General features: G+C 37.7%; 1 protein-coding gene across 1 annotated transcript in view; it reads right to left on the bottom strand.

Moving 5' to 3' along the window:
* RLF (RLF zinc finger) overlaps positions 1 to 26,005 on the bottom strand; it is an 85,735-nt gene that overhangs the window by 36,372 nt on the left and 23,358 nt on the right. Inside the window, exons 2-5 of the mRNA XM_025932997.2 lie at positions 15,499 to 15,653; positions 14,339 to 14,420; positions 10,681 to 10,813; positions 3,263 to 3,465 (exon numbers count right to left, since the gene is read on the bottom strand). Coding sequence (XP_025788782.2) covers positions 3,263 to 3,465; positions 10,681 to 10,813; positions 14,339 to 14,420; positions 15,499 to 15,653 — 573 coding nt within the window. The remainder of the gene's footprint in view (positions 1 to 3,262; positions 3,466 to 10,680; positions 10,814 to 14,338; positions 14,421 to 15,498; positions 15,654 to 26,005) is intronic.

Raw genomic sequence — 26,005 nt, 5'->3', positions numbered from 1 at the left:
GGCTCCACAGCAGCATGGAGCACAACCCAGAGCTCAATCTCACGATGGTGAGATCATGACCTAAGCGGAAATCAAGAACCGGATGCTTAACCCACTGAGTCACCCAGGCACCCTGATAGGACACTATTTTAGATGGGACAGTGAAGAAGGTCTCTGATAAGGCAATATTGCAGTGAGATGTGAATGCTGTTAAGTGAACGAGCCATCCCAAGTATCTTGTGGACGGGCATTCTAGGCAAAAGAAATGGCAACCACAAAGATCTAAGGCAGGAATGTGTTTGGTTTGTTCAAACAACAGCAAATTGCTATGGAGCAATGAGCGTTACATGGTAGAAGATACTGTCAGAGATGTTTAGAGAAGTCTCCAGGAGCCATGACACACAGAATAAAGCCTTCTGGATTCATTATGAAGAAGATGGAAAGCTGTTGATAAGGAAGTGACATGACCCCACTTTAAGTTTTAAAGATATTATTCTAGTTAATTTTGGTAAGAATAAAATGTAGAGAGTGAGAGTAAAAAGCAAGTAGGTCACTTCAGAAATTTCTGAATTAATTTTTGTAACACAATGCCTAACACTGCATTCGGCATATAAACCCTTAGGTATTTATCACCTAGGATGATATATATTATCCTGCATTTTTAATACTAGTAGTAGTATACCAAACTCAGGTTTGCATCTCACCTTAACCACTTTAAGCTTTGTAAGCATGAACGTATTACTTGATCTGAGCCTCATTTTCCTCACCAATAAAAATAGAGTTAAGAGTTGTGAGAATTAAATGTGACAAAATATATATAAAGCATTCAGCATAGCATTTAACATACAGTAAGGACTGAAAAAAAAATGGTAGCTGGTTATTCACTACCTTCCCCCCTTCACCTGCAACACTGAGACTGGACAGCAACTGACTTCATTTGGAAGAAAGCGCATAAAAACAAAGCCCGAATATCAGGTAGATCAGGAGCTTAGTTATGGACATATGAAGTCTGAGATGCTATTAGCCATACCAGTAGAGATAGTGATTAGGTAGCTGGATATGTGAGTCTGGAGTTCAGAGGAGAGAACTGGGCTGGAGATAAAACATTTGAGATGCAGACAACAGTTGGTACTTAAAAACAGGAATCTAAAAGAAGTCACCAAGGGCATGCTTGTAGGTAGAAAAGAGAGGACACACAAGGACAGAGTCCTAGAGTACTGTAACATTTACTCAATAGAGAGATGAGGAGGAAGAACAGGTTAGAACTAAGAAAGACTGACTAATCAGTTAGATGCATAGAAAACCAGGAGAATGCAATACCCTAGAAAGTGCCTGGGTGGCTCAGTCAGTTAAGCAGCCGACTCTTGACTTTGGCTCAGGTCAGGATCTCATGGGTTCAGGAGACTGAGCCCCGTGTCAGGCTCTGCACTGACAGCTTGGAGCCTGCTAGGGATTTTTCTCTCTCCCCTTCTCTCTCTGTCCCTTCCCTCCTTGTGCTCTCTCTCAAAATAAATAAATAAATAAACCTAAAAAAATGTTTAAAAGACAAAGTTAAGAAGTCAGATTGAATAAGATGAAAGCTGAGAAATCATCATTGGATTTAGTGATGTGATAGACTGGCAGGGGTGAATGCCACATTATAATGTGTTCGAGGAGAACGATGTTAGAACAGTAAATTCACACAATTCATTCAAGAAATTATGCTGAAAGGCCAGGAGAAGAATGGGGTGGTCGTTGGATGGGGAAGTGGAATCTAAAGATTTCTTTTTTAAAGATGAAAGAAGTAATAGCATAAATGCTGATAGGATGGTTGCAGTAGAGGGGGAACTGATGATACAGTAGAGAAATAAGCATTATCCTTGAGGGGGCAACAGCAGATGGGATATGATACTGAAGTCAGGGGGGGACTGGCCTTAGGCAGGAGAACAGATACAGTTATCTTTAGTAATGGAAGAGAAGGTGCGCACGCACAGATACAGGTAGGTGAATAGATGTCATGGAAGCAGCTTACAGAAACCCCCTTCCAACTGCCTCAATTTCCTCAGAGAAATAGGGAGAAAGTTCATCAATGCAAAGTGTGATGGGGCAAAAGGCATTACAGTATACATTTGAAAAGAAAGGACACAGTATGAAATAGTACTTTATGAAAGTGGGAGAGCAAATAGCCTAAAAAAATATAGTGTGACTGATTACTGGTAAAATCAGTAGGCTGGTTTTCTCCACCCCAGTTTGACCCCAATGGTGCAGGAAAAGATAGAGAGTAGGTAAAGATTTAGAGATAATCAAGATGGTGGTTAGTCAAATAAGTACAATTAAGGGAGAGACCAGTCGAGAAACTTAGGGAGTGATAATATTGATTGACTATGGAAAAGCAGAGTTTAAGGAGGGAAAGGAGTACATGAGGAGGATGAAGGCAAGCGGGATCAATAGACTTTTGGTCCTGGAGTGAGTGAGCTGGCAAGAGAGAGTTGCATTTGGAGTAGGATATTATAAATAAAACTGTAAGTTGAAACTATCATTAAAGTTTAAGAATTACTACAGCATAAAATCAGATCCTTGGGATTATTACCTTTAATAGGAAAGGTTTAACAGAGAAGTAAAATGAGAATCCATGTACCAGATCTAGGAGAATTATAGGTAGATGACAGAATATAGCTAGAAATTCTTCATCTTTTCCTATGTAATTTATCAAAAACATTAGAGAAAACGAATTCCAACATTTTAAAGAAAAGGGTTCGGGTTAAAAAATGCAATGTGACTGATAAAATAATTTTTAAAAAAGATTCAATTATTTTATTATTTTCCACGGTACCCAGCTTGTGCATTTAATTATAGTTCAAAACATATTCACAGGTTCTAAAGTCCCATATTTCTCTGCTTACAGTTACATGTGTAAAGTACCTTAAATGAAAGCTAAGTGACATTCCTACTTTAGTTTATCCCTTGATGTTAGTATTAATAATTTCTGTATTTCCCAAACATATAGAAATCATTACTTTAAAAAAAAGAAAAACACCTTTTACATTTGAAAATTTCAAAGCAAACCATTGCCCTAACACATAAATACCCACCTGCATATTCTTTAATTATCTACTTTCAAATCCACCTATAAGACATAACTTTATATTCACTCTGTTGAACAGTTATATACAATTAATACGGCACTTTTCAGTAGCCAGAAAAAAATAATTCTTGGTTTTCATCCTGGCATGCAACATTTATCAAAATCTATTAACTTCATAGTAAGCGTGAGTGACAACCAGCACTTATTTGCTTTACTCACCTCCTTAATAGCATCTTCATTCGGGAGAATGGAACATAAGCATGTGATATAGGCTTGCTGAAAAGATGACACATTTGAAATTTCCTTAGATTCTGCACACAGTTTTGATAAAGCAGTGGCCTGAGGGATGCAGTTAGATTTCAACAAATGTTTTATTCGCATTTGCAGAAAGGAAGGTCCTTCTTGTGCAATCAATTTATTGACTAGGAGAAAGGAAAAATGAAAGTCTGATAACATACCTCATAACATGTCAAGGTTAAGACGATAGTTTGATATCTTTTGTTGTTGGTTTGTTTTTAGTGAATAAAAATTCGGTTGATATAACTTGGGAAGTATATTCTGATCTCAGTTTGATATCTTTTGTTGTTGGTTTGTTTTTAGTGAATAAAAATTCGGTTGATATAACTTGGGAAGTATATTCTGATCTCAATACTCATCTAACAGAGCAGATAGCAAGATAAATTTTGCTAATGATTCCCACATTATTTGTAGTTTTATTCTAAACACCAAACCTCTTAATAAAGCTACTAACACTTTATTAAAATTAATTATTTGACTTTCTCCTCCCTCACTTTCTGATAAGGATATTAAGGAATATGGATATGAACAACAAGCATAAATGCAAGAAAAAGAAGTAGCCTATGTAATATTAACAACTACCACTCGAACACTTTTATGAGGTACCAAGCTTTAGGCTGAGTGTTTCTATATACCTCTCACTTATTCTTCACACCACCACCAAGGCAAGTATTATTATCCCCAGTTTAAGGTTAGGAAAATTAATATTCAGAGAAATTAGGTAACTTGCCAAGGATTCCAAAGCCAGTGGTGTTCTTTCCTCTAAACCAGGAATTTCTCAAAGTGTGTTCCACCGACCAAAAGACCTGAGAGATAGTCCTAGAAAAAAAAAGGATTCCTTGGTCAAATCTCTGAACAGTCCTGCAATAAAGAAAACTGTTCACTTTTATTTAACCCAATGTCTCCCAAACTGATTTGACCAGAGAACCCTTTTACACATATTATTAGCATAATGTAAAATATATGTTCCTGGTTCAGTACACACTTTGGAAAATGCTGCTCTGGGCAGTACTAAATATTAAGCATCTGAGCACTGATTTTTTACAGTGTTCTAGACAATCCCACGACTTACGAACAGCATACACTCAACAAGTGTGTGGCATCGTTACTATTATTTAAAGAACAGAGGTGAGAATATCGTAGGTCAAGACAAGTCATGAGTAAACAAACTGCTTTAGATGTTCCATCTAAAATAGTGTTTCTCAAACTTGAAAGTGCCTTCTGAATCACCTGGGGTATCTTAGTAAAATGCAGATTCTAATTCAGTGGGTCTGGGATGGGACCTGAGATTTTGTTTTTCCAACAAGCTTCTCAGATGATACCCATGCTGCTATGTCTACAAGCATGAGATCTATGGAGTGGAAATCATTGTATTAATGATAAACCACTGTGGGGACAGGGATAAACTACTGGCCCAGTCTTTACATCCGAACCAACTGTACAGTTTCTGAAATTATTTTAAAAAACAAGTAATACCATATATGCACATGACATAAAATTCAAAAACACAAAAAAAGTTTATAAAGTTGTCTCCTTTCTGCCCTAACTCCAGTCCCCCAGTCTCCTTCCCCCCAAAACAATAACTGTTTCCAATTTCTTCCAGAAATATTCTGAGTACAGAGGACCTATTTCTTTTCCCACTAAATATATCATATAGGTCATTCTATATAGGTGGAAGGTGCCTATTTCCTGTGGTAGCTCAAAAAGGTCTAGATTCTAGAGCTCTAACTGCAGATTTTGATTTAGCAGGTGAAGCCTGGGGAGGGAGAGAGGGGGATAGAGAATGTGTGTCTGTGTGTGTTGGTTTTAAATTCCACAGATACTCTAATAATGTAGTCAAGGTCAAAAAGTATGGCTGGAAAACAGATCACTTTCACTTGGATTTTTCCGTTTTAGTCCCATAGGCACTAAATTCCACAAAACGAACTCATAATCACATCTCCCTCTCAAATAGCTCCTCATTCCTTACTTCTATTTTCAGTAATGATATTCTCTCAATCATACAGAAATGAACGTTTAGCATTATCCCTCCTTGCCAATTCCATCCCTCAATTATTATTATATCCTTATTGTATGCTAGCAGTTCTTTTTAAAACTCCCCAATCAGGGGCACCTGGGTGTCTTGGTCAGTTGAGGATCTGACTCTTGATTTTGGCTCAGGTCATGATCTCCCAGTTCATGGGATTGAGCCCCACATTGGGCTCTGGACTGCTTGGGATTCTCTCTCCCTCTCTCTCTGCCCCTCCCCCACTCATGTTCTCTTGTGTGTAAATAAATAAATAAGTAGATCTATATCTATATATCTATATACATATACATATATATACATATAGATACATATATACATATAGATATAGATATATAGATCTGTACAGTTTCTTAAATTCTTTTAAAAAATAAGTAATACCATATATGCACATGACATAAAATTCAGAAACACAAAAAAATGTTTATAAAGTTATCTCCTTTCTGCCCTAACTCCAGTCCTCCGGCCTTCTTCCCCCCAAAACAGTAACTGATAGATAGATAGATCTCTCTCTCTCTCTCTCTCTCTAAATATATTAGGGGCACCTGGGTGGCTCAGTCAGTTACGCGTCTGACTTCAGCTGAGGTCATGATCTCACGGTTCATGAGTTCACAGTTCACGGCCCCGCGTCAGGCTCTTTGCTGACAGCTCAGAGCCTGGAGCTTGCTTCAGATTCTGTGTCTCCCTCTCTCTCTCTGCCCCTTCCCCACTCATGCTTTGTCTCTTTGTCTCAAAAATAATAAACATTCACAAAAATTAAAATAAATAAACATTTAAAAAAACCTCCCAATCTAATTCTTTCATATTATTTCCTGCCACATCTGTCACCCCAATATCCTATTCTGCCTATCATCAGATTCTGCTCTGTGTATCTGCCCTATAAGGCTATAAGCATTTTCACAAATCTCACCCTGAAGAGCTATACAACCCACCCTCTTCTAAATTCTTACAGCATTAAAAAAAACAATTCCCACAGTATTTTACTTTCTTCACTGTACTTATTTTTCTCTTTAACTACAGGAATAAAGGATTACAGTGTACAGAGATTACTACCTCATGTTTTGGAATCACATTCAATGTGAGGGTGAATCAGGACTCTGATACATACTAGCTGTGAGACCCTTAGACAATTAACTGACCTCTCTGAGCCTCAAGTTTCTTCATCTGTTAAAAAAAAAATTAGTAATATCCACCTCACAGAGCTGAATGAATCATAGATGAACTACCGTAACACAGATAAGACACTTGGCACAGGGCCAGGCACAGAGTAAATGCTCAATACTAGTTGCTATTATCTGTTTCTGTCTTCTCCCTTACTACACCATCAGCAATTTGTGAATACCGTGTCTTGTTAACTTCTGTATTCCCTGCAGCACTAAACACAATGCCTTACATATTAGAGAGGTTTTACAAAACCATATATTTAGCAACTGAGTGGTTATCATGCTTCAATCAAAAACTTTCAATATCTCCTCACCTGTGTTCAAATTCTGCCTCCCAATTTTAACCACGTGGCCTTAGGCATGTGTAATGTCTCACCTGGTTTATGGACTAAATGAGATATGGAAAGCACTAATATGGTACTTATCACATAACAAACACTCTAAATTATAGAGGTAAAACTAATTTACTCAATGTACTATAGTTAAACCACCATATCGACTTTGAACATACAGACCAATCTTGCATTTTAAAATTCATTTCAGGGCTGCCCGGGTGGTGCAGTCAGTTAAGCATCCAGACTCTTGGTTTTGCCTCAGATCATGATCTCACAGTTCATGAGTTCAAGCACTGCGTCAGGCTCTATGCTGACAACTCAGGGCCTGCTTGGGATTTCTCTCTCCCTCTCTGCCCCTCCCCTGCTCAGGCCCTTGCATGCTCTCAAAAAATAAACATTAAAAAAAAAAAAAAAAAAAAAACAAAAAAACAGGGGCACCTGGGTGGCTCAGGTGGTTAAGCGGCTGACTTTGGCTCAGTTCATGATCTCATGGTTCAGGAATTCAGGCCCTGCATCCGGGCATCCGGCTCTGCACTCACAGCACAGAGCCTACTTGGGATTCTCTCTCTCTGTTCCTCCCTCAGTTGTGCTTTCTCTCTCAGGATGGATAAACTTTATAAATAAATAAGCTTTATAGATAAATTCATTTCAAGTTATGTATCTTAACTTCGTTTTTTAAAACGAAATCCATCCATACATTCAATATTTAAAAATGATATAATAAAGTATAGAAATCCCCTTCCTAATTGGGACTCTTTCTGTATTTTTTTGGTCATTTTAGTATAAAATAATTTTTAATCACATATCCTTTCTTCCATCCAGATTCAACAAATGAACTGTTTTGTCATTTCTTTACTTCGCTTTTCTTTTCCTGAACCATTTAAAAGTAAACTGCAGGGGCGCCTGGGTGGTGCAGTCGGTTAAGCGTCCGACTTCAGCCAGGTCACGATCTCGCGGTCTGTGAGTTCGAGCCCCGCGTCAGGCTCTGGGCTGATGGCTCGGAGCCTGGAGCCTGTTTCCGATTCTGTGTCTCCCTCTCTCTCTGCCCCTCCCCGTTCATGCTCTGTCTCTCTCTGTCCCAAAAATAAATAAAAAACGTTGAAAAAAAATTTAAAAAAAAAAAAAATAAATAAATAAATAAAAGTAAACTGCAAACATCACGATACTTCATCACGTAAAAAATGGTTAACATTTAAGGTCCAATTAAAAACAGCCATTTTTTTTATTTTTTAACAGGAAAGCCTGTTTTTATTTTTACTGGAAGGCTCAAGTGGCACCTGACAATTCATAAAATGGCTTCCGAGGTAGGGGGCAGAAGGGACACAAAAAATAAACTGGGGTGGGAAAGAAAAACAACCAGGAGGAGGTATAAGAGCTGGTTCCTTATCAGCCTGATTTGGGAAAGGAGTTGGTGACTCTGAACAAGGATGTATCTGTTCCTTCAACTTCTGGGAGGGGAGAGAGAAAAAAAGGAAAAGACTGTGGCTTTGGCCCTCCTGAGTCTCCTACTGGCATAAGTTATGGGAAAGGGTGGGGGCGGGGGGCTGGGTAGGTGGGTAGGGTACAGGTCAGTTGGCAAAACTGGCAGATATCAGATGGTGGCTCTGGGTGTCCTCTGAGTTGTAGATGGAATCTCTCTATTATGGTAGTGGGGGCTCCCCACTGATGGTAGCTGAGGTCTCCTAGTCTGTAGGTTACCTGGATCCAGGTGGCTGCTGCCATTGCCACCGTGAGGAGGGGTAGTTTTGTGACTCCTGGAGCTCAGGACGGAAACTACGAGTGAGACCTTAGCTGGGCTTGGTCTTGCCATCCCCATCATCTGTGGCAGGCTGCTGGGGTAGCCTGGGGTGGAAAGGCCTTCAGTACCTGGGCTGGAATCTGGGTGGGAGAACCTGCTATTTCCCTGCTGATTATGCCAGGCAGAAGTGCCAACAACCGATACTCATTACATACTTCAGTAATAAACTTTGGGCGGGGGGCGGGGGGCGGGGGGGGGAGGTCACAAAATTCAAGAATTCAAGGCAGGAAAAACAAAACCCTGACAGATCTTTTTTTTAAATCCACAAAAATAAACTGAAAAGCATTTACTGAGTTCCTTGGAGGCTTAAAATGTGTACTTTTATGCTTCTGATGACTACATCATTGAACAGAAGAGAATCAACGAGAGGATAATCACTGCTTTCTAATTTCAAATATATGTTAATACCTGGGCTACAAAGGGCAGTGGGACTATAAAAGAAGCTTTCTTTAATTTCTGTAATGTTTATTTTTGAGCACATGCACGTGTGCACACGAGCACGAGCAGGGGAGGGGCAGAGAGAGGGAGACAGAGGATCCAGCAGGCTCCATCCACACTGTCAGCGCAGGGGCCGATGTGGGGCTCAAACTCACAAACCATGAGAGCATGACCTTAACCAAAACCAAGAGTCGGCTGCTTAACTGACTGAGCCCCCCAGGCTCCCCTAAAGAAAGCTTTCTAATCTTCTGACCTGAAATTAGAGTCAGGGCCAACTGAGAAAGCAGGCAGACTATATAGGCTGCCCACCATTTATATGCTAGTTCACAGAATAATTCCTTAGACATGTCACTGTTCTGTGCACAGTCTTACAGATAGTTGGCACTTCATCTTTACTGAATAGATAGGATACCACAAGATGTTAGGTGAACAGTGCTTCTCTCCATCTCTTGATTTTTTTCTATGTGAAAAGAAATTAAGTACTGTTAACTCCTGAGGTGGGGTGATGTATTTGACTCGTACATCAAGGGAAAATAAAGTGGGGACATTTAATGCTACTCTAGCCTTCTTCCTGTTGAGCTTAGGCCTGCCTCTAGAGAGTAACAGAATAAGTGCTCTTCTCTGCCCTAGTCAGACTTTATCTGGACTGGGATCTGCCTAATTCTGGGATTCTTCTGAAACTATTTGGCTCTATCCTCTAAGCAACTTATATTAATAAGAAAGGTGATATTTTAGCCTCCATTTGCCTATATCCACAAATGGGATGACATATACTGGGAACCTGAACAGAAAACAATAAAACCAACCTCTTTTCTATTTAACAGCTCTTTCCTTTATTCTTTTCCTCTTTTGTCAATGTGACTAATAAGCAGGAGAATTAGCAGAGGAAAGGGATCAAGAGAAAACTCTAAGTACCCTCCTTGCCAATCTTCTCACTATACGGAAAACCCAAACAGCATGTCTACAGTAGGCTGTCAAACTTGGTGAATGAATAAGCTAACTAGGATATTTTAAGGCATCAACATTCAAATGGTCTGTTCAAGACCTAAGTTAAAGATATACCAAAAGTATAAATAAAAACTCTTCTGAAGCTCATTTTTATTCCTGAAACATACTTAACAGAATGTGATCCTTTTAATTTTCTACTAACTTAAAGCAAATGAAATCACAATTGGTCGTGGTACCAAATGAAATAACTTTTTGTGTCTAAAATGCAAATACCAACTCAATTCCATAAATCTTCTGGTGTTAAACTGACAATTTTGTAAATAAAATTTTCATTCTTAGCATTTCTCTACAAAATGCTAAATTCCAATTATTTCATAAGTTTAAAATAAAAAAGCAATTTTTCCATGGTCCTTAGTTGTAGTAACCAGTGAACAAAACACGAGCAAAGCTCTACCATATACTAAAGACTAGGAAGACATTAAATGCTAACGGTTAGTTTTTACTATTCAAAGGAGAACAGACTGGGTAGGGATACACAGGTGATATTTACAAAATTTTAAGCCATAAATGAATTCTAATTCTCTTAGATCTAAGTCTTCCTTCAATATAGTCAGTAAAGTTTTATGGCTTACCTTCTTCTGTTTCTACTGGCTGTTGAGACAGAATTTTAAGAAGAACTGGGTTTTTCCACACTCCTTCCTTGGTAACATGAACCAATATTTGTAGGTTATTATTCCCAAATTCCAATAATGCATCATGTGACTCCTAAAACAAAAAACAGCATATCCAGAAAACAGACTAATAAGCAATATAAAATGTATTTTTTGCCTTTTCAATGTATCTGAATGTCTATGAAAGGAACTTAGATTTCCAAAAGAGAAATAAGCAGGAAAAAAAACCATCCTCAAAGCTCTGTTTATTTTTAAAAGTGAAACTAGAGGGGCGCCTGGGTGGCTCAGTCATTTGAAAGTCTGGCTCTTGGTTTCAGCTCAGATCATAATCTCACAGTTGGTGAATTCGAGCCCTGTGTCAGGTTCCTTGCTGACAGTACAGAGCCTGCTTGGAATTCTCTCTCTCCCCCTCCCTCTCTCTGCCCCCCAACTTCTCTCTCTCTCAAAATAAACTTAAAAAAAAAAAAAGAAAAGAAACTAGGGTATTTTCACTAAAGAGCACCTTTAAAATGTTTTCCTAGGGGTTTCTGGGGGGCTTGGTTGGTTAAGTGTCTGACTCTTCGTTTCAGCTCAGGTCATGATCTCATGGTTTGTGGGTTCAAGCCCCGTGTCGGGCTCTGTGCTGACAGCACAGAGCCTGCTTGAGATTCTCTCTCCTTCTCTTTCCCTCCCATGCTCACACACACTCTCTCAAAATAAAAATAAAATAAAATGTTTTCCTAAATTCTCCTTAGGTAAAATTATGACCATAATTCAATTTACAACCTCACATTAATAATTTTATTTAAAAAAAAAATTTTAATGTTTATTTATTTTTGAGAAAGAGACAGACAAGTGGGAGCCAGGAAGGGCAGAGAGAGAGGGAGACACAGAATCTGAAGCAGGCTGAGCTTTCAGCACAGAGCCCGATGCAGGGCTTGAACTCACAAACTATGAGACTCATGAACCATGAAATCATGACCTGAAGTTGGAGACTTAACAGACTGAGCCACCCAACTGTCCAATTACTAAATTATTTTAAGGCTATTCAATACCTTTCTTTTAAAAGATTCCACAGTATTCACAAGGCACTTTGATGGCTCAGTTAGTTAAGCGCCAGACTTCAGCTCAGGTCATGATCTCGCGGTTTGTGAGTTCGAGCCCCACAATCGGGTTCTCTTCTGTCAGCAAACAGCCTGCTTCAGATCCTCTATCTCCCTCTCTTCCTGCCCCTGCCCTGCCTTGCACACTCTCTCTCTCAAAAGTAAACATTAAAAAAAACTTTTTTAATAAATAAAGGGTTCCATGGTATTCACAAAGGCAATGTATTCCTTCTAATAGAAATATTAATTTAATGATGCCAACTGATAAATTTTTTCATTGTTTAAATTCTTCTATCAAAAGACGTTATTTTTTTATTATTATTATTTTTTTAATGTTTATTTTTGAGACAGAGAGAGACAGAGCATGAATGGGGGAGGGTCAGAGAGAGAGGGAGACACAGAATCTGAAGCAGGCTCCAGACTCTGAGCTGTCAGCACAGAGCCTGATGCGGGGCTCGAACTCACGGACCGCGAGATCATGACCTGAGCCGAAGTTGGACGCTTAACCGACTGAGCCACCCAGGTGCCCCTCAAAAGACTTTTTAAATGAAAAGTGGCTCTATATAAAATGTCATGGAAAGTCTAGGTTATCAGCTATCATTCTATCTCCTCGGAAAACAAAATATAATTGCCAATAGTTTGTTCTTTAAAATATTTATGTACACAAAGGGTCAGGAGAAAGGAGTCAGAAATTTAACTTGACATAAATGATTAAGTATATGTCTCCAATGTCCACTATTACTAGTGAGGATTATTGGTTGTTCCCATATTCTGAAATTTTAATGTGTTTGCTCTTATTCATTGTCTCCCTTCATCTCTACCCCTCCCCTGCTCATTCTCTCCCTCAAAATAAATAAACTTTAAAAAAAAGTTGCAAAAAACAGGATTGCGGTTTTGTTTATTAGAAAATTCATTTCAGGATGTATTTTCATATTCACATAGGCAAAAGACGTGGAAGGGTTACACAAGTTGAAAATAGGGAATGAGCGTGTTCTACTTGTGGCCTGCTCTGATAACAACTATTCTCTTACCAAAAGTTTCCTCAAAACTATCTACTGCCTTGTTCATTTATCACTAAAATAAGAAAACTTCAGGGTTTTACCTTTTAGTGTGCAACAGGGACCACGTCTTACATTTATCTGTACCTCTACTACATTTATTTTATTGAACACATATTCAAAAATATATCCTGTATGATAAATACTGGAAAAAGTTACACAGGTGTAGGGGAAAGACAAATATTTTGTGCAGGCATACAATCTAAGAAAAGAATGAAGAAACAGGACAGTATTCTCTCTGCAAAGGATACTAATATAAATAATAGTAATAGCCTTAACAAGAATAGAGAGATTTGCCCTTCTAGACTGTTGTATGCCAGGACAAAACTACTGGCAAGCCTCAAAACACAGCATAACAAAATCAGTGTGTTATGTATGAGAGATGATTTTAGCACCCATATGAATATTTGAGGAATTAGGACCATGTTATAGGGATTAAAACAGGCCAAAGACATGAGAAAAAAAATCCTCTTTTCCCCAAAAAGAAAAAGATTAACACTGTTATCATTTCATTTTGAATTATACACCCCAGAAGAAAGAAACTGCCAGATAAAGAAGTATGTCTGTTAACATCTAAATATTTACTGTGCCTACATGAAACAGGTCTGGGCTACTACAGAGTTATGTCCTCGAGGAAGCAGTTAGCAAAACAAGCTCTGGATATAAATCTGGGTGTAACTTTGGGTAAGCTAATCAACACTCTCCATGCCTAGTCTTCCTATGTGTAAATGGGGATTCAAATGATCACTACATTATAGGCTTGTAATTTGATTAAAAGACACAAAACACATTAAAAGACACAAAACACACAAAACAATGTAGAGCAGTATTTAGTACATAGTGATAACAAACTATTTTTTTTTAAATAGTTTTTCGGTCTCTGTCAGTAACAGGCAAATTTGCCTCCTGTTACCGGCATTTTACATGCTTTTCCTCCTATCCTATTATCTCCTCCACAACTCGTTACTTTCTGATGTGCTGCTCACCTTTTACGAAAGTGGATAATCAAGCCAATATGAGAGCCAATGGAGCTCTTCTGCAAACAAAATGCATGAACAGAATCTATGATGACTATTTTGGCTGTTTGAGAGACTTATACTGCTAGACATAATCCCTAATGTTAGAGGGAAATTACTAGATAAGTGTACAAAGAATGATCCAAATACTGCTACCTTATAACCAACCATATATAACTTTACATTTTTAATAGCTTTTTTCTGTCTAAAACTTTGTTTTTGAATAATGAAAACTTCTATGTTGATTCCTAAGCTATATAATGGCTAACAAAACCAAATGAAAGAATAAAACAATTTTTAACACACCCCCTTCATTTGGAAGGCATCTTTCTCAAAATTTCATGAAATTAATATACAGTATACTTGTTTTTCTTCCAAGTTTTCAATTTTATTTGCTGGGAGGAATTAACTAAGTGTCTTGGATATCTAAACAGAGAAGTTTTTTGAGCCCAAATCAACTCACCTGTAGAGACTGAAGGAAGAGTACCCAGACTTCACATGGCAGTTCACTTTCAGACACTGAAAGCAATAATTCAAAACAGCTCCTATAATATAAAATAATGAAGTCAATATACAAAGGTGGTTATAGTAGTTATAAGCATAATCAAATACAGTACAACAGTGATACTGAATATACATTTTACATTTGTTTAGATTATTTGAAATTTGTTTCTCACTCTTCAAAATTTTCTTCAACACTGTTATATTGGCTTTTCAACTTTAAAAAAGAGAATAAAGAAAAACCAGGCATCTTTATAATTACATTGTGGCTTTAGAAGTCGGTAATAATATATTCCTTTTAGAAACCATATTGCAAGCAGTTTTATTTAGTTTTATTAGGATGTGGGGAGGGCACACAAATAGGAACCATTCTGATTCCTGAAGACAAAAATAGGAGCAAAATATTGTCAATGCAGCTGATAAAGAGATAAATATTGTAACTGTCATCTATATAGATTCTTGTCACTTGCAGAGGAAGCAGAAATATTGACAAGGCCAATTCTTTGTCTTTAACAAATCAAGACTACCCAGACTAGAATCCTTCCAAACAATCTGTAAGCTAAACCAATCTAAAAACTGAATAGTTGTACCTTTTCAATTTGCAGATGAAAACTGCATTAAAGGTGTAATTTTATCTGTTACTACAACAGCCAAATATTAAAACAACAGCTAAATTATCATGGACTCAGGGTAGTAATCTTATACTATATCCTGATATTGTCCGCTAATAAAATTATTCTTGGTTCAAATAATGTAATTGAATTGTAGAATTTCAGAGTATTTCTCCACAAAGTGATCCTCAAAGACCACTACAGTTTCCAGATACTGTCACTTAAATTGATCTATACCTAAGAACAGAGAGAAAATGTATTATTCTTGGATGCTAAGCCTGAGTAGAAGAGACTCTGGAGGCATTTAAAGATTACGTTGTTTGGCTGGAGCTTTGCTTGCACTTTATTTCCTGGGAACCAGAGTATGAAGGCTCAGAGCAAAGGAAATTTCATTCAAAGGTATGGCTTTAATGGTGCTCTGAATAATGTGATTTCATAGTAAAGAAAAGTCAAGCAAACATCACAACCAGAAGTACTCAATTTTAACAGTGACTTAAGTACTTAAACTTACAGTACTAATCTGCCAAGCACTAACAGGACATCTTCACATTCAGTAGTTAAATATGGGCGTGCACTGGCAAAGCTTTGGATGGCAAGTCGATATACCTCCAGAAGATACACCATATGTTCTGAGGCATTCTTGTTGCTTGCGTACTGCAATAAGGTCTAAAAAATAAAATTAGAGTATTAATTATTTAAGAAATAAAAACAACGAGGGGCGCCTGGGTGGCGCAGTCGGTTCAGCGTCCGACTTCAGCCAGGTCACGATCTCGCGGTCCGTGAGTTCGAGCCCCGCGTCGGGCTCTGGGCTGATGGCTCAGAGCCTGGAGCCTGTTTCCGATTCTGTGTCTCCCTCTCTCTCTGCCCCTCTCCCGTTCATGCTCTGTCTCTCTCTGTCCCAAAAATAAATAAATGTTGAAAAAAAAATTAAAAAAAAAAAAAAAAAAAGAAATAAAAACAACGAAACAGACTGTCTTTGTTCTCAAATACTGTCACTCCCCTTTTTTCTAACAAATGCACACACCTTTTATTTGCCTTTTTAGCCTCTCATTTGTTTACAGGATTCTATTCTCTCTCTCTTTTTAAATGTTTGCTTACTTACTCTGAGAGAAACAGAGTATGAGCAAGGAAGGGGCAGACAGAGAGGGAGAAAGAGAATCCCAAACAGGCTCCGCACTGTCAACAAATTGCATGATGCAGGGCTCGATCCCATGAACTGTGAGATCATGACCTGAGCTAAAATCAAGAGTTGGATATTCAACTGACTGAGCCACCCAGGCACCCCGAGAAGACTCTATTTTCATCATTTAATGAATTGTTTCTGCTGAATTAAAGAAAAGCCAGAACTGCTCTTTTGACATGAGAATAAATCTAAAGGTAAAGCCATAAAATCTCTACAGTTATTCTCACTAGAAGTCTGGAGTTATGATCTCTGAAATTCAATAATGAGTTTCATTAATAGATTAAATTGAGCACCAGCCAGTAGTAAGCACTGGGTATATGAGAATAGGACTATGGTTCCTGCCTTCTACAAGAAGACATTTATTCCTGAGTATGGCCCTCAGCTCTATAGCTCTAAAAATCCATTTTTCTCTGCACACACAGAACTGATTAGGCTTAATTTACACCAACCAATTTATGAAAGAATGATGTTATATTTTTATTTTCAATGAAGTTTATTTTTTAAAAATCCACATATAGGCCAAATGCCAATTTATTTGTTTATAATAGGAGACGGTCATATTACCACCCAGAGTAATGCCTTACCCATAGTGTGGTTACCTAAGAGGGTGTATCTGGTGAGTATGAAATCTAAAACAAAGGAAAATGGAACTACAATCAAGCCTAATAAATTACATGTGTCCAACACGAAGAATTTGTTAAAATGATGGTGGAAAGCTGGCTTATGTTCTCTCTGGACAATGCTAGAAAATCACTGCAAAATTCTTGCTTGGGGACTCTAAGTTCCACAGGGTTGTGCTCTCTTCTATTAATATATATATCTTCCTTCCAACAACTGCTTAGGTTTTGCTTATGCTCAACTGATATATCTAGTTAGGTTACCACTTGAATTATGCATAGGCAGCATACAAGTTTTTTCCCTCAGAATACACATTCTGACTGGACCAGTGTCTTATTTTCAAAGGGTAGCTTTATCTTGAGCGAATTACGTATGATTTGAATTCATTACCCCCAGTATAATTTCTTCAAAAAGTCCTAACTTCTTGTCTTCACTTTAATTTTTCTGCGTGAAGAACCACAAATAGTTATAGTAGCACTACAGGATTCCACTGGATTTTTTGCAGCTTCAGTTTCTAAAAAGGCCTTATATCAGTTCTGATAATTAAGAACTGACTAGTCTTGATTGCTTAAAAAAAAAAAAAAAAACTTACAAGGAAATACATCATAAACAATTATACCATATATAGTAAAACTCTTAGCTAACACATTGGATTATCTGGTCTTTGCATACTTGAGTGATCAAGCCAGTTGTTTTAGTATACCAATTCAATTAGGTATCTTGCTTCTTTATCACAGTTTACATATGAGCTCCTTCTGTATTTTCAGAGGAGCATTATGTCCTCATTTAATCAAATCCCAAATTTTAGGGGCGCCTGGGTGGCTCAGTCAGTTGAGCGTGCAACTTCAGCTCAGGTCATGATCTCACAGTTCATGGGTTCGAGCCCTGCATCAGGCTGTGTGGTGACAGCCCGGAGCCTGGAGCCTGCTTCGGATTCGGTGTCTCCCTCTCTCTCCATCTCTCCCCTGTTTAGTCTCTGTCTCTCAAAAATAAATAAACATTAAAAATATATATTTAAAAGAAATCCCAAATTTTAATAAAATAAAAACTTAATAATATCAAAGGTTCTGGGGCGCCTGGGTGGCGCAGTCGGTTAAGCGTCCGACTTCAGCCAGGTCACGATCTCGCGGTCTGTGAGTTCGAGCCCCGCGTCAGGCTCTGGGCTGATGGCTCAGAGCCTGGAGCCTGTTTCCGATTCTGTGTCTCCCTCTCTCTCTGCCCCTCCCCTGTTCATGCTCTGTCTCTCTCTGTCCCAAAAATAAATAAACATTGAAAAAAAAAAATTAAAAAAAAAAAAAAATAATAATATCAAAGGTTCTTAAAACTGAGCCGACAACAATCCTTTTTGCAGCTAAATGAGTACACAAAAGGAATGGAGATTATGTGATTATCTGTTATATAAATAAAAATTCACATAATCTCTCTTAAGAAATTTATTAAAATCTATGTTACAAACAAAGTCTGTTTCAGGTCAGCAAATTACTTAATTGTCTGCATTGGTTAAACCAGAGAGCTTGATAAATTTATACTCAATACCAGATTTTATGCTCCCTGAGGTCAGATATTATGTGTTTTCAATCTTTACAGGACTAACAATTCTCCACCCACTCCCACCCCCATAGAACATTCTCAAGTCTCACTAAATGTTTGCTAATCCATTCATCATTTTATTCACTGGACAAATATTTACCGATAGCTTACTCTAACCTACACTGTTAGGTACTGGGGGAAAAAGACATGGACGCCTATCCTCATGGAGCTTTCAGAATGAGTCAACAGTGTGACAGTTGAAACCACACATGCAAATTAACCAACTGCTGCCTAAAGTATACAAAGAGAAGGGTTGAATGCATACAGATGAAGTGGGTCTTTCCAGTCCACCTTCCCACTAAGAATGCTCCTGCCACCAATCTAGTATCTTATGACACATTTCATGAAGACTTCCACAAGCTACACAATTTCAAAGATTCAATACCCCATGGATATTTATGTTTGTAGCTTGCCCTATACTGATTTATATATTTTTATATTCCTAAATCTTTTCCTCCTTATGTGTTAGTCCAATTAAATAGATCTTAACATTATCCACTATGACATACTCTGAGCATTTGAAGATTCACTGAAACAATCACCTTTTTAAAAAAATTCAAGATTAAGCTGAATTACAGCCATCCAAATAATATTTAAGTATCTCATGTAAACAAAATTCCATCAGAAGCAGTAAAGAAAAATAGGTCTTATTTCTCCTTAGAAATTTTATTTTAGACACCAAGAAAACTGAAAGAGAAAGGGAAGATAAATAATAAATATCACTTCCTCAAGCTCATTAGGATTCTACAGAGACCAAATTAATGTCCCCTCTCTGTTTCAATAAACTCATTTATTCCACAAACACCTACTATGTGGTAATACTGTGCTGAGTAGTAAGGATGGAAATTCTACTCCTGCCCTTAAACAGAAAGGTGTACTGAGAGGTCAGATACACGTGCATCTCTATAGGCGCCATCTTTGATGATTTTAAACACTCTTACTGGGGTGCTCTCATGCATATCCCAGGCAGATTACCTCTCAAGTCTTTGTTAAAAACCTCAACTGCCTATTAGACATTTCCATCTGAATGTCCTACTCAAATCGCAAACTCAACATGTCCAAAACAAACATCTTCCCCAGCAGATATGCTCTTCCTCCTATGTTCCATCTGCCTCTTTTCAGGAGCCGGAGCTAAAAAACTAAATCACCACCCCACAGTTTGTTGATTCAACCTCAGAAATACTTTTTTTTCCTACCTCTATGCTTTACTTCTATAGCTAGTGACCCTGACCAGGCCCCCAACATAGTTTACTATGGACTCATCTGGACTTCTACAATAGTTTACTTCTCCAGGCTAAATACCCTCCAGTTCTGTATGCTATAATCACAACATATATGTATATTAAAAAAAAATAATAATGCACAGGGGAAAACTTAGAAGGAACTCAACTAAAATGCTAATATGGTTAGCACTGGGACAGTAGTAGCATTATGAACAATTTTTTTGTTGTTTTCATATTTTTCTGAACTTCCCAAATTTCTTTTTAAAATTATTTTATTTTATTTTTAAAGTTTATTTATTTATTTTGAGAGACACAGTACAAATTGGGGGTGGGGGTGGGCAGAGAAAGAGGGAGAGAGAGAATTCTACGAGGGATAAGGGGCTCAAACCCACAAAGCTGGGAGATCATGACCTGAGTCAAAACCAAGAGTGGGATGCTTAACCAACTGAACCACACAGGCACCCCCAAGTTTCTTTTTTTTTAACTTTTTTTTTTTTTTTTTAATTTTTATTTTGGAAAGAGTGCAGTCACAAGCAGGGGAGAGGGAAGACAGAGAAAAGGAGAATCTCAAGAAGGCTCCATGCTCAGCACAAAGCCTGACTGGGGCTTGATCCCAAGACTCTGGGATCATGACCTAAGCTGAAATCAAGAGTTGGATGCTCAACCGAGTCACCCAGCCACGCTCAAATTTTCTTTAGTGAACAATTATTATGCTTACAATGAAAGGGGGAAAAAATCTCCCTTCATCTGAATTCTATCTACATTCCTCACTACATGGTTTCAAAGAGACTGGCACATCCTATTTTCCGAGAAACTATCTAAAAGGGAGCATTTTCTCAAGTTTATTTATTTAAAGTAATCTCTACGCCCAACATGCTCAAATTTACGACACCGAGATCAAGAGTCACATGCTCTTGCAATTAAGCCAGTCAGATGCCCCAAAGAGGGAGCATTTCTTACAAAATAGTCATATTTTATGCAGGGATGTACTGCAATTTAAAACTCAAGTGGTTTAAGACTATTTTCTTTAATAGAAATATTCCCAATGGAATTCTCATAGTATTTTTGAGCACACAGTATTAGCTATGTATTCTCCTAGGAGTTTTCCATGCTACTAACACAATTTACAACAGCCCCTTTTTTTTTTAAAGTTTATTTATTCCTTTTGAGAGAGAGAGAGTGAGAGAAAGAGAGAAGAGAGACAGCACGCATGCAAGTGGGGAAGGGGCAGAGAGAGAGAAGGAGAAGAGAGAGAATTGCAAGCAGGCTCTGCACCACCAGTGCAGAACTTGATGCGGGGCTCAAACTCATGAACCATGAGATCATGACCTGAGCCAAAGTCAGACACTTAAACGACTTAGTCCCCCAGGTGCCCCTATCATCAGCCCATTTTATTTATTCTTTTTTAAGCTTTATTTTATTTTTATTTTTATTTATTTATTGACAGCATGTGCACATGGGGTTGGGGTAGAGAGAGTGGGGGACAGAGGATCTGTGCTGACAGCAGAGAGCCTGATGTGGGGCTCAAACTCATGAACTGTAAGATCATGACCTGAGCCAAAGTCAGATGCTTAACCAACTGAGCCACCCAGGTGTCCCCAGCCCATTTTAAAACTGAAGAAACAAAAGGGTGCCTTGTTGACTCAGTCGATAGAGCATGCAAGTTTGAGCCCCACAATGGGTATAGAGATTACTTAAAAATAAAATCTTTTCCTTTTTTTTTTTTTAAAGTGAGGAAACAAAGAGGGGCACCTGGGTGGCTCAGTCAGTTAAGCATCTGACTCTTGATTTCGGCTCAGATCATGATCTTGTTTATGGGTCTGAACCCCGCATCAGGCTCTGCGCTGACAGTGCGGAGCCTGCTTGGGATTCTCTCATTCCCTCTTTCTGCCTGTTCCTCCTCTGCTCGCTCAGTCTCACTCTCAAAACGAATAAATAAACGTACGTACATACACACATAAGAAAGCAGAGACACAGATTAAGTTGTCTGCCCAAAGTCACCCACTAGCTAAGTGCAGGATTCAGAATTTAAATTTGAATTCAGAGGTACCTGGCTCCAGAGCCCACACTTCATCACTTTGCTGCATGTCTTCTCAGAATGCACAATTCTACAACTATTTTAAATGTGCTTTTATTTTTTTAAGTTTATTTATTTTTGAGAGAGACAAGGAGGGAGAGAGGGAGGGAATCCCAAGCACGTTATGTGCTGTGGGCACAGAGCATGACCTGGGGCTCAAACCCATGAACCGTGGGATCATAAACTGAGCCCAAACCAAGAGTCAAATGCTTATTAGCCAACTGAGCCACCCAGGTGCCCCTTTAAGTTGCTTTTAAATTCCTTTTTTCCCCTAAGCACTGTCTTTAGTATTTTGTAGTATCATTAAAGTGACTGCTTCTGGGAAGGTTTTGCGGCAGTGATGCTAATTAATGCCCCACACTTTAGAATGCTGGTGGCTCACAAAGAAATGAAAAAAGGTATTTACTGTTAAGGCTGCATGTCCCAAGGCAAAAGGAAATTATGTCACTTTTAACAGAAGAGATTTGCATTATTTCAAATTTTGCACATAAAGCGAGAAACCTTATTGATTTTAATTTCTCAACATAAGAAATTCCCAGAATTAAAATAAATTTGAGTAAAATGTGATCGCACTATGACAGACAGGCTTCCAACAAGACTAAGTCTGATTTCTGAAGTATGGCTCAAGTTTGAAAAAGCAAAAGGGAGAGGAACAGGAGGACTCCAAATAGACAGCAACTTGAACAGTCAGAAAAGATGACTAGAACAGATGGGGGCAAATGGTGACAAGACTTAACGTCACTTGGTGAGGAAACACTGGAGGTTTCCCACGAAGAGACTAAGCTGGGTGTGAGATGAAATGGAAGGGGAGGAAAATGGCTGGCTGCTCACACAGAAAGAGCGGGTAGAGTCAACTAAAACCTTTAAGTCTTTTACATACGTTGCTATCAGGCTCCACTTCACACTTTCCATATTGAGTATAGTTGGTTTTTCAAACCCAGAAATATGACTTACTTATTACTCTATCTTATCTACCTAATTCATCCATCCTGATTAAATTTCATTGGATTCAGTCCATCATCCCAGCCTACCCAGATTATTTTTAGATACTGATTCTGTCATAAGATTTAACTATGGTTTCTTGCTTCATTTCATTTTCAATTGTAGTGTATGTGCTGCTGAGGCAAGCACCATTTTCAATTCTAACAGAATACCTTTTCCTGTGTTGTCCTAAAACTAGTATCATTTACTGTTTAAAAAATAGAGAGATGGAGAAGTAGAAATAATATCAAGAATCCACACTACCACCACCCAGAAACAGACCACTGTTAACAGGTAATATTAAATCTGAGGGGGTTTTAATGCCTAAATAGAAACATTTTAATGGAGTCATACTATACATTATCTTGTAACATTTTCCCCAACATCAGTATGTTATAGTTGCACAGGCTTGTGTATGTATCACAATTTATTACCCAATTCTCTTTTTCTGGACATTATAGTTTTTAACTTTGTACTGTTACACATAATGTTGAAGGCATTCCTCTAACTTCTTGCATGTATTCTTCATGACAATTTTCTTAGGATAATATCCTATAAATGGGATTGCTAGGTCAAAAGATGCAGAATTTTTAAAGCTTTACATTGTGCCAAATTCTGCTCCAGAAAATTTGTTCCAATTTACATTCCTATTATTAGTGTTAGACAGTGACAGATTGGGAGCTGTCACAATTATTGTATATTACAATCTAAATATGATTTTTTGAGGGTCAACTGGATAGGGGAAATACAATTATTTTGTTTATTCAATTTAACAATCCTTTCATTACTGGTGAAGTTGAATAAAATTTTCATATATTTCTTTTATGACGTAATCTTAAGTTACTACAGCATCTTATACAGTATCTTCATCTGAATTATCAATAACAGTAAGGAAGAGAGCTTGGATGGGAATAGCTCCAACAGTTAACTTCAATCTTTCAAAAAACCAAAGAGGACAAAATACTTCTAACTCATTCTATATGGCCAGCACTATTCTGATACCAAAGCCAAAGAAAGACTACAAGTAGGAAAACTACAGATCAATATCCCTTATAAGCACTGATAAAAAATTCATTGGGGCACCAGGGTGGCTCAGTTGGTTAAGTGTCTGACTCTTGTCATGAACCCAGGGTCATGAGATTGAACCCCACGTCAGGCTCTGAGCTGTGTGGATCCTGCTTGGGATTCTATCTCTCTGCCCCTCTCCTACCCTTGCATGCAGGCTCTCTCTTAAATTAAAAAAAAAAAAAAAAAAAAAATCAGCAAAATACTACCAATCTAAATTCAATGGCATATTAAAATGGATTAGATACCATGACCAAATGGGATTTATTCCTGGAATGCAAGGATGGTTCAGCATATGAAAATCAATGTAAAAACTACATTAATAGAATAAAGGGGAAAAAACTTCACAAGATCATTTCAACAAATGCAGAAAAGGTGTCTGAAAAATTCAAGAACTTTTCATGATAAAAAATAATCAACAAGGAACAGAAGAAAACTATCTCGGTGCGCCTGGCTGGCTCAGTCAGTTGAACATCTGACTTCAGCTCAGGTCATGAACTCAAGGTTCATGAATTCAAGCCCCGCATCAGTCTCTGGGCTGAAAGCTCGGAGCCTGGAGCCTGCTTTGAATTCTGTGTCTGCCCCTCTCTCTGCTCCTCCCCCATTCACACTCTGTCTCTCCCTCAAAAATAAGTAAACATTAAAAAAATGTTTGAATAAAAAAGAAAAAACTATCTCAACATAATATACACCAATAATAGATGAAAACCCACAGCTAACATTATACTCAATGGTGAAAGACTGAAAGCGTTTCCTTTAAGATCAGGAAAAAAGATGCCTACTGTCACCACTTCTATTCAACATAGTACTGGAAATCATAGTAAGAGCAATTAGGCAAGAAAAAGAAACAAAAAGCAACCAAACTGGAGAGAAAGTAAAAGTTTCAATGTTTTGTAAACAACATGATTGTACATGTAGAAAGTGCTAAAGATTCCACATTAAAAAAATAATAATAAATTTGAATAATCAAATTGAGCAAACTTGCAGGATACAAAATCAACACACAAAAATCAGTTGATTTTATACACTAACAATGACATATCTGAAAAAGAAGTTAACTAGTCCATTTACAATAACATCAAAGAAATAGGAATAAACTTAACCAAGGAAGGGAAAGACAAGCACACTGAAAATTATAAAACTCTGCTGAAAGAAATGACAGAAGACACAAATAAATGGAAAGACATAACATGGAAATGTTCATAAATTGGAAGACTTACTATTGTTAAGATATCAATACTACCCAAAGCAATCTACAGATTCTATGCAATCCCTATCAAAATCCCAATGACTTTTTTTCCCAGAAATAGAAGAATCCATACTAAAATTATGGAATCTCAAGGGACCAAGAATTGCTAAAACAATCTTGAAAAGAATAAAGTTGCAAATCTCACATTTCCTGATTTCAAAATTTACTACAAAGTTACAGTAATCAAAGCAGTGTATATTGGCATGAAAACAAGATATACAGACCAATGAGACAGAAAGCCCAGAAATAAACCCTATACATATCCGGTCAATGAGTTTCCACAAGGGTGCCAAGACCATTCAATGGGGGAAAGGGCAGTCTTCTTAACAGTGTTGGGAAAATTAGGTAACCATATACAAAAGAATTAGATTCACCCTATACCATATCCAAAAATTAACTCAATACAGATCTAAGATAATTTCTTGAATATGATACCAAAAGCACAGGTAACAAAAGTAAAAACAGACAAATTGGACTATATCAAAATTTAAAACTTTTGTACACCAAAAGACACTACCAGTATGGTAAAAAGGCAACTCACAGAACAGGAGAAAATATTTGCACATCATATATCTGTTAAGACTGATATACAGAATATATAAAGAAGCCTTAAAATTCAACAACAAAGGGCACCTGGGTGGCTCAGTAGGTTAAGCGTCCAACTTTGGCTCAGGTCATGATCTCACAGTTGGTGGGTTCAAGCCCCACACTGGGCTCTGTGCTGACAGCTCAGAGCCTGAAGCCTGATTTAGATCCTGTGTCTCCCTCTCTCTCTGCCCCTCCCCCACTCACACTTTGTCTCTCTCAAAAATGAATAAACATTAAAAAAAATTTTTTTTTAATTCAACAACGAAACCCAAACAACCTAATTAAAAATGGGCAAAGGACTTGAACAGGCATTTCTCCAAAGATACACAGAAGGCCAAAAAGCACATTAAAAGATGCTTAACATCACTAATTAAGAAATGTAAATCAAAATCACAATGACATAACCACTTCATTCCCATTAGGATGGCTATTACCAAACCAAAC

The sequence above is a fragment of the Puma concolor genome, chromosome C1, assembly GCF_028749965.1.
Source record: "Puma concolor isolate L17-30 chromosome C1, mPumCon1.1.hap2, whole genome shotgun sequence".
In the NCBI taxonomy this organism is placed as follows: domain Eukaryota; kingdom Metazoa; phylum Chordata; class Mammalia; order Carnivora; family Felidae; genus Puma; species Puma concolor.
Note: the sequence above shows the minus strand (reverse complement) of the source record. Positions and strands in the feature narration are given on the sequence as shown.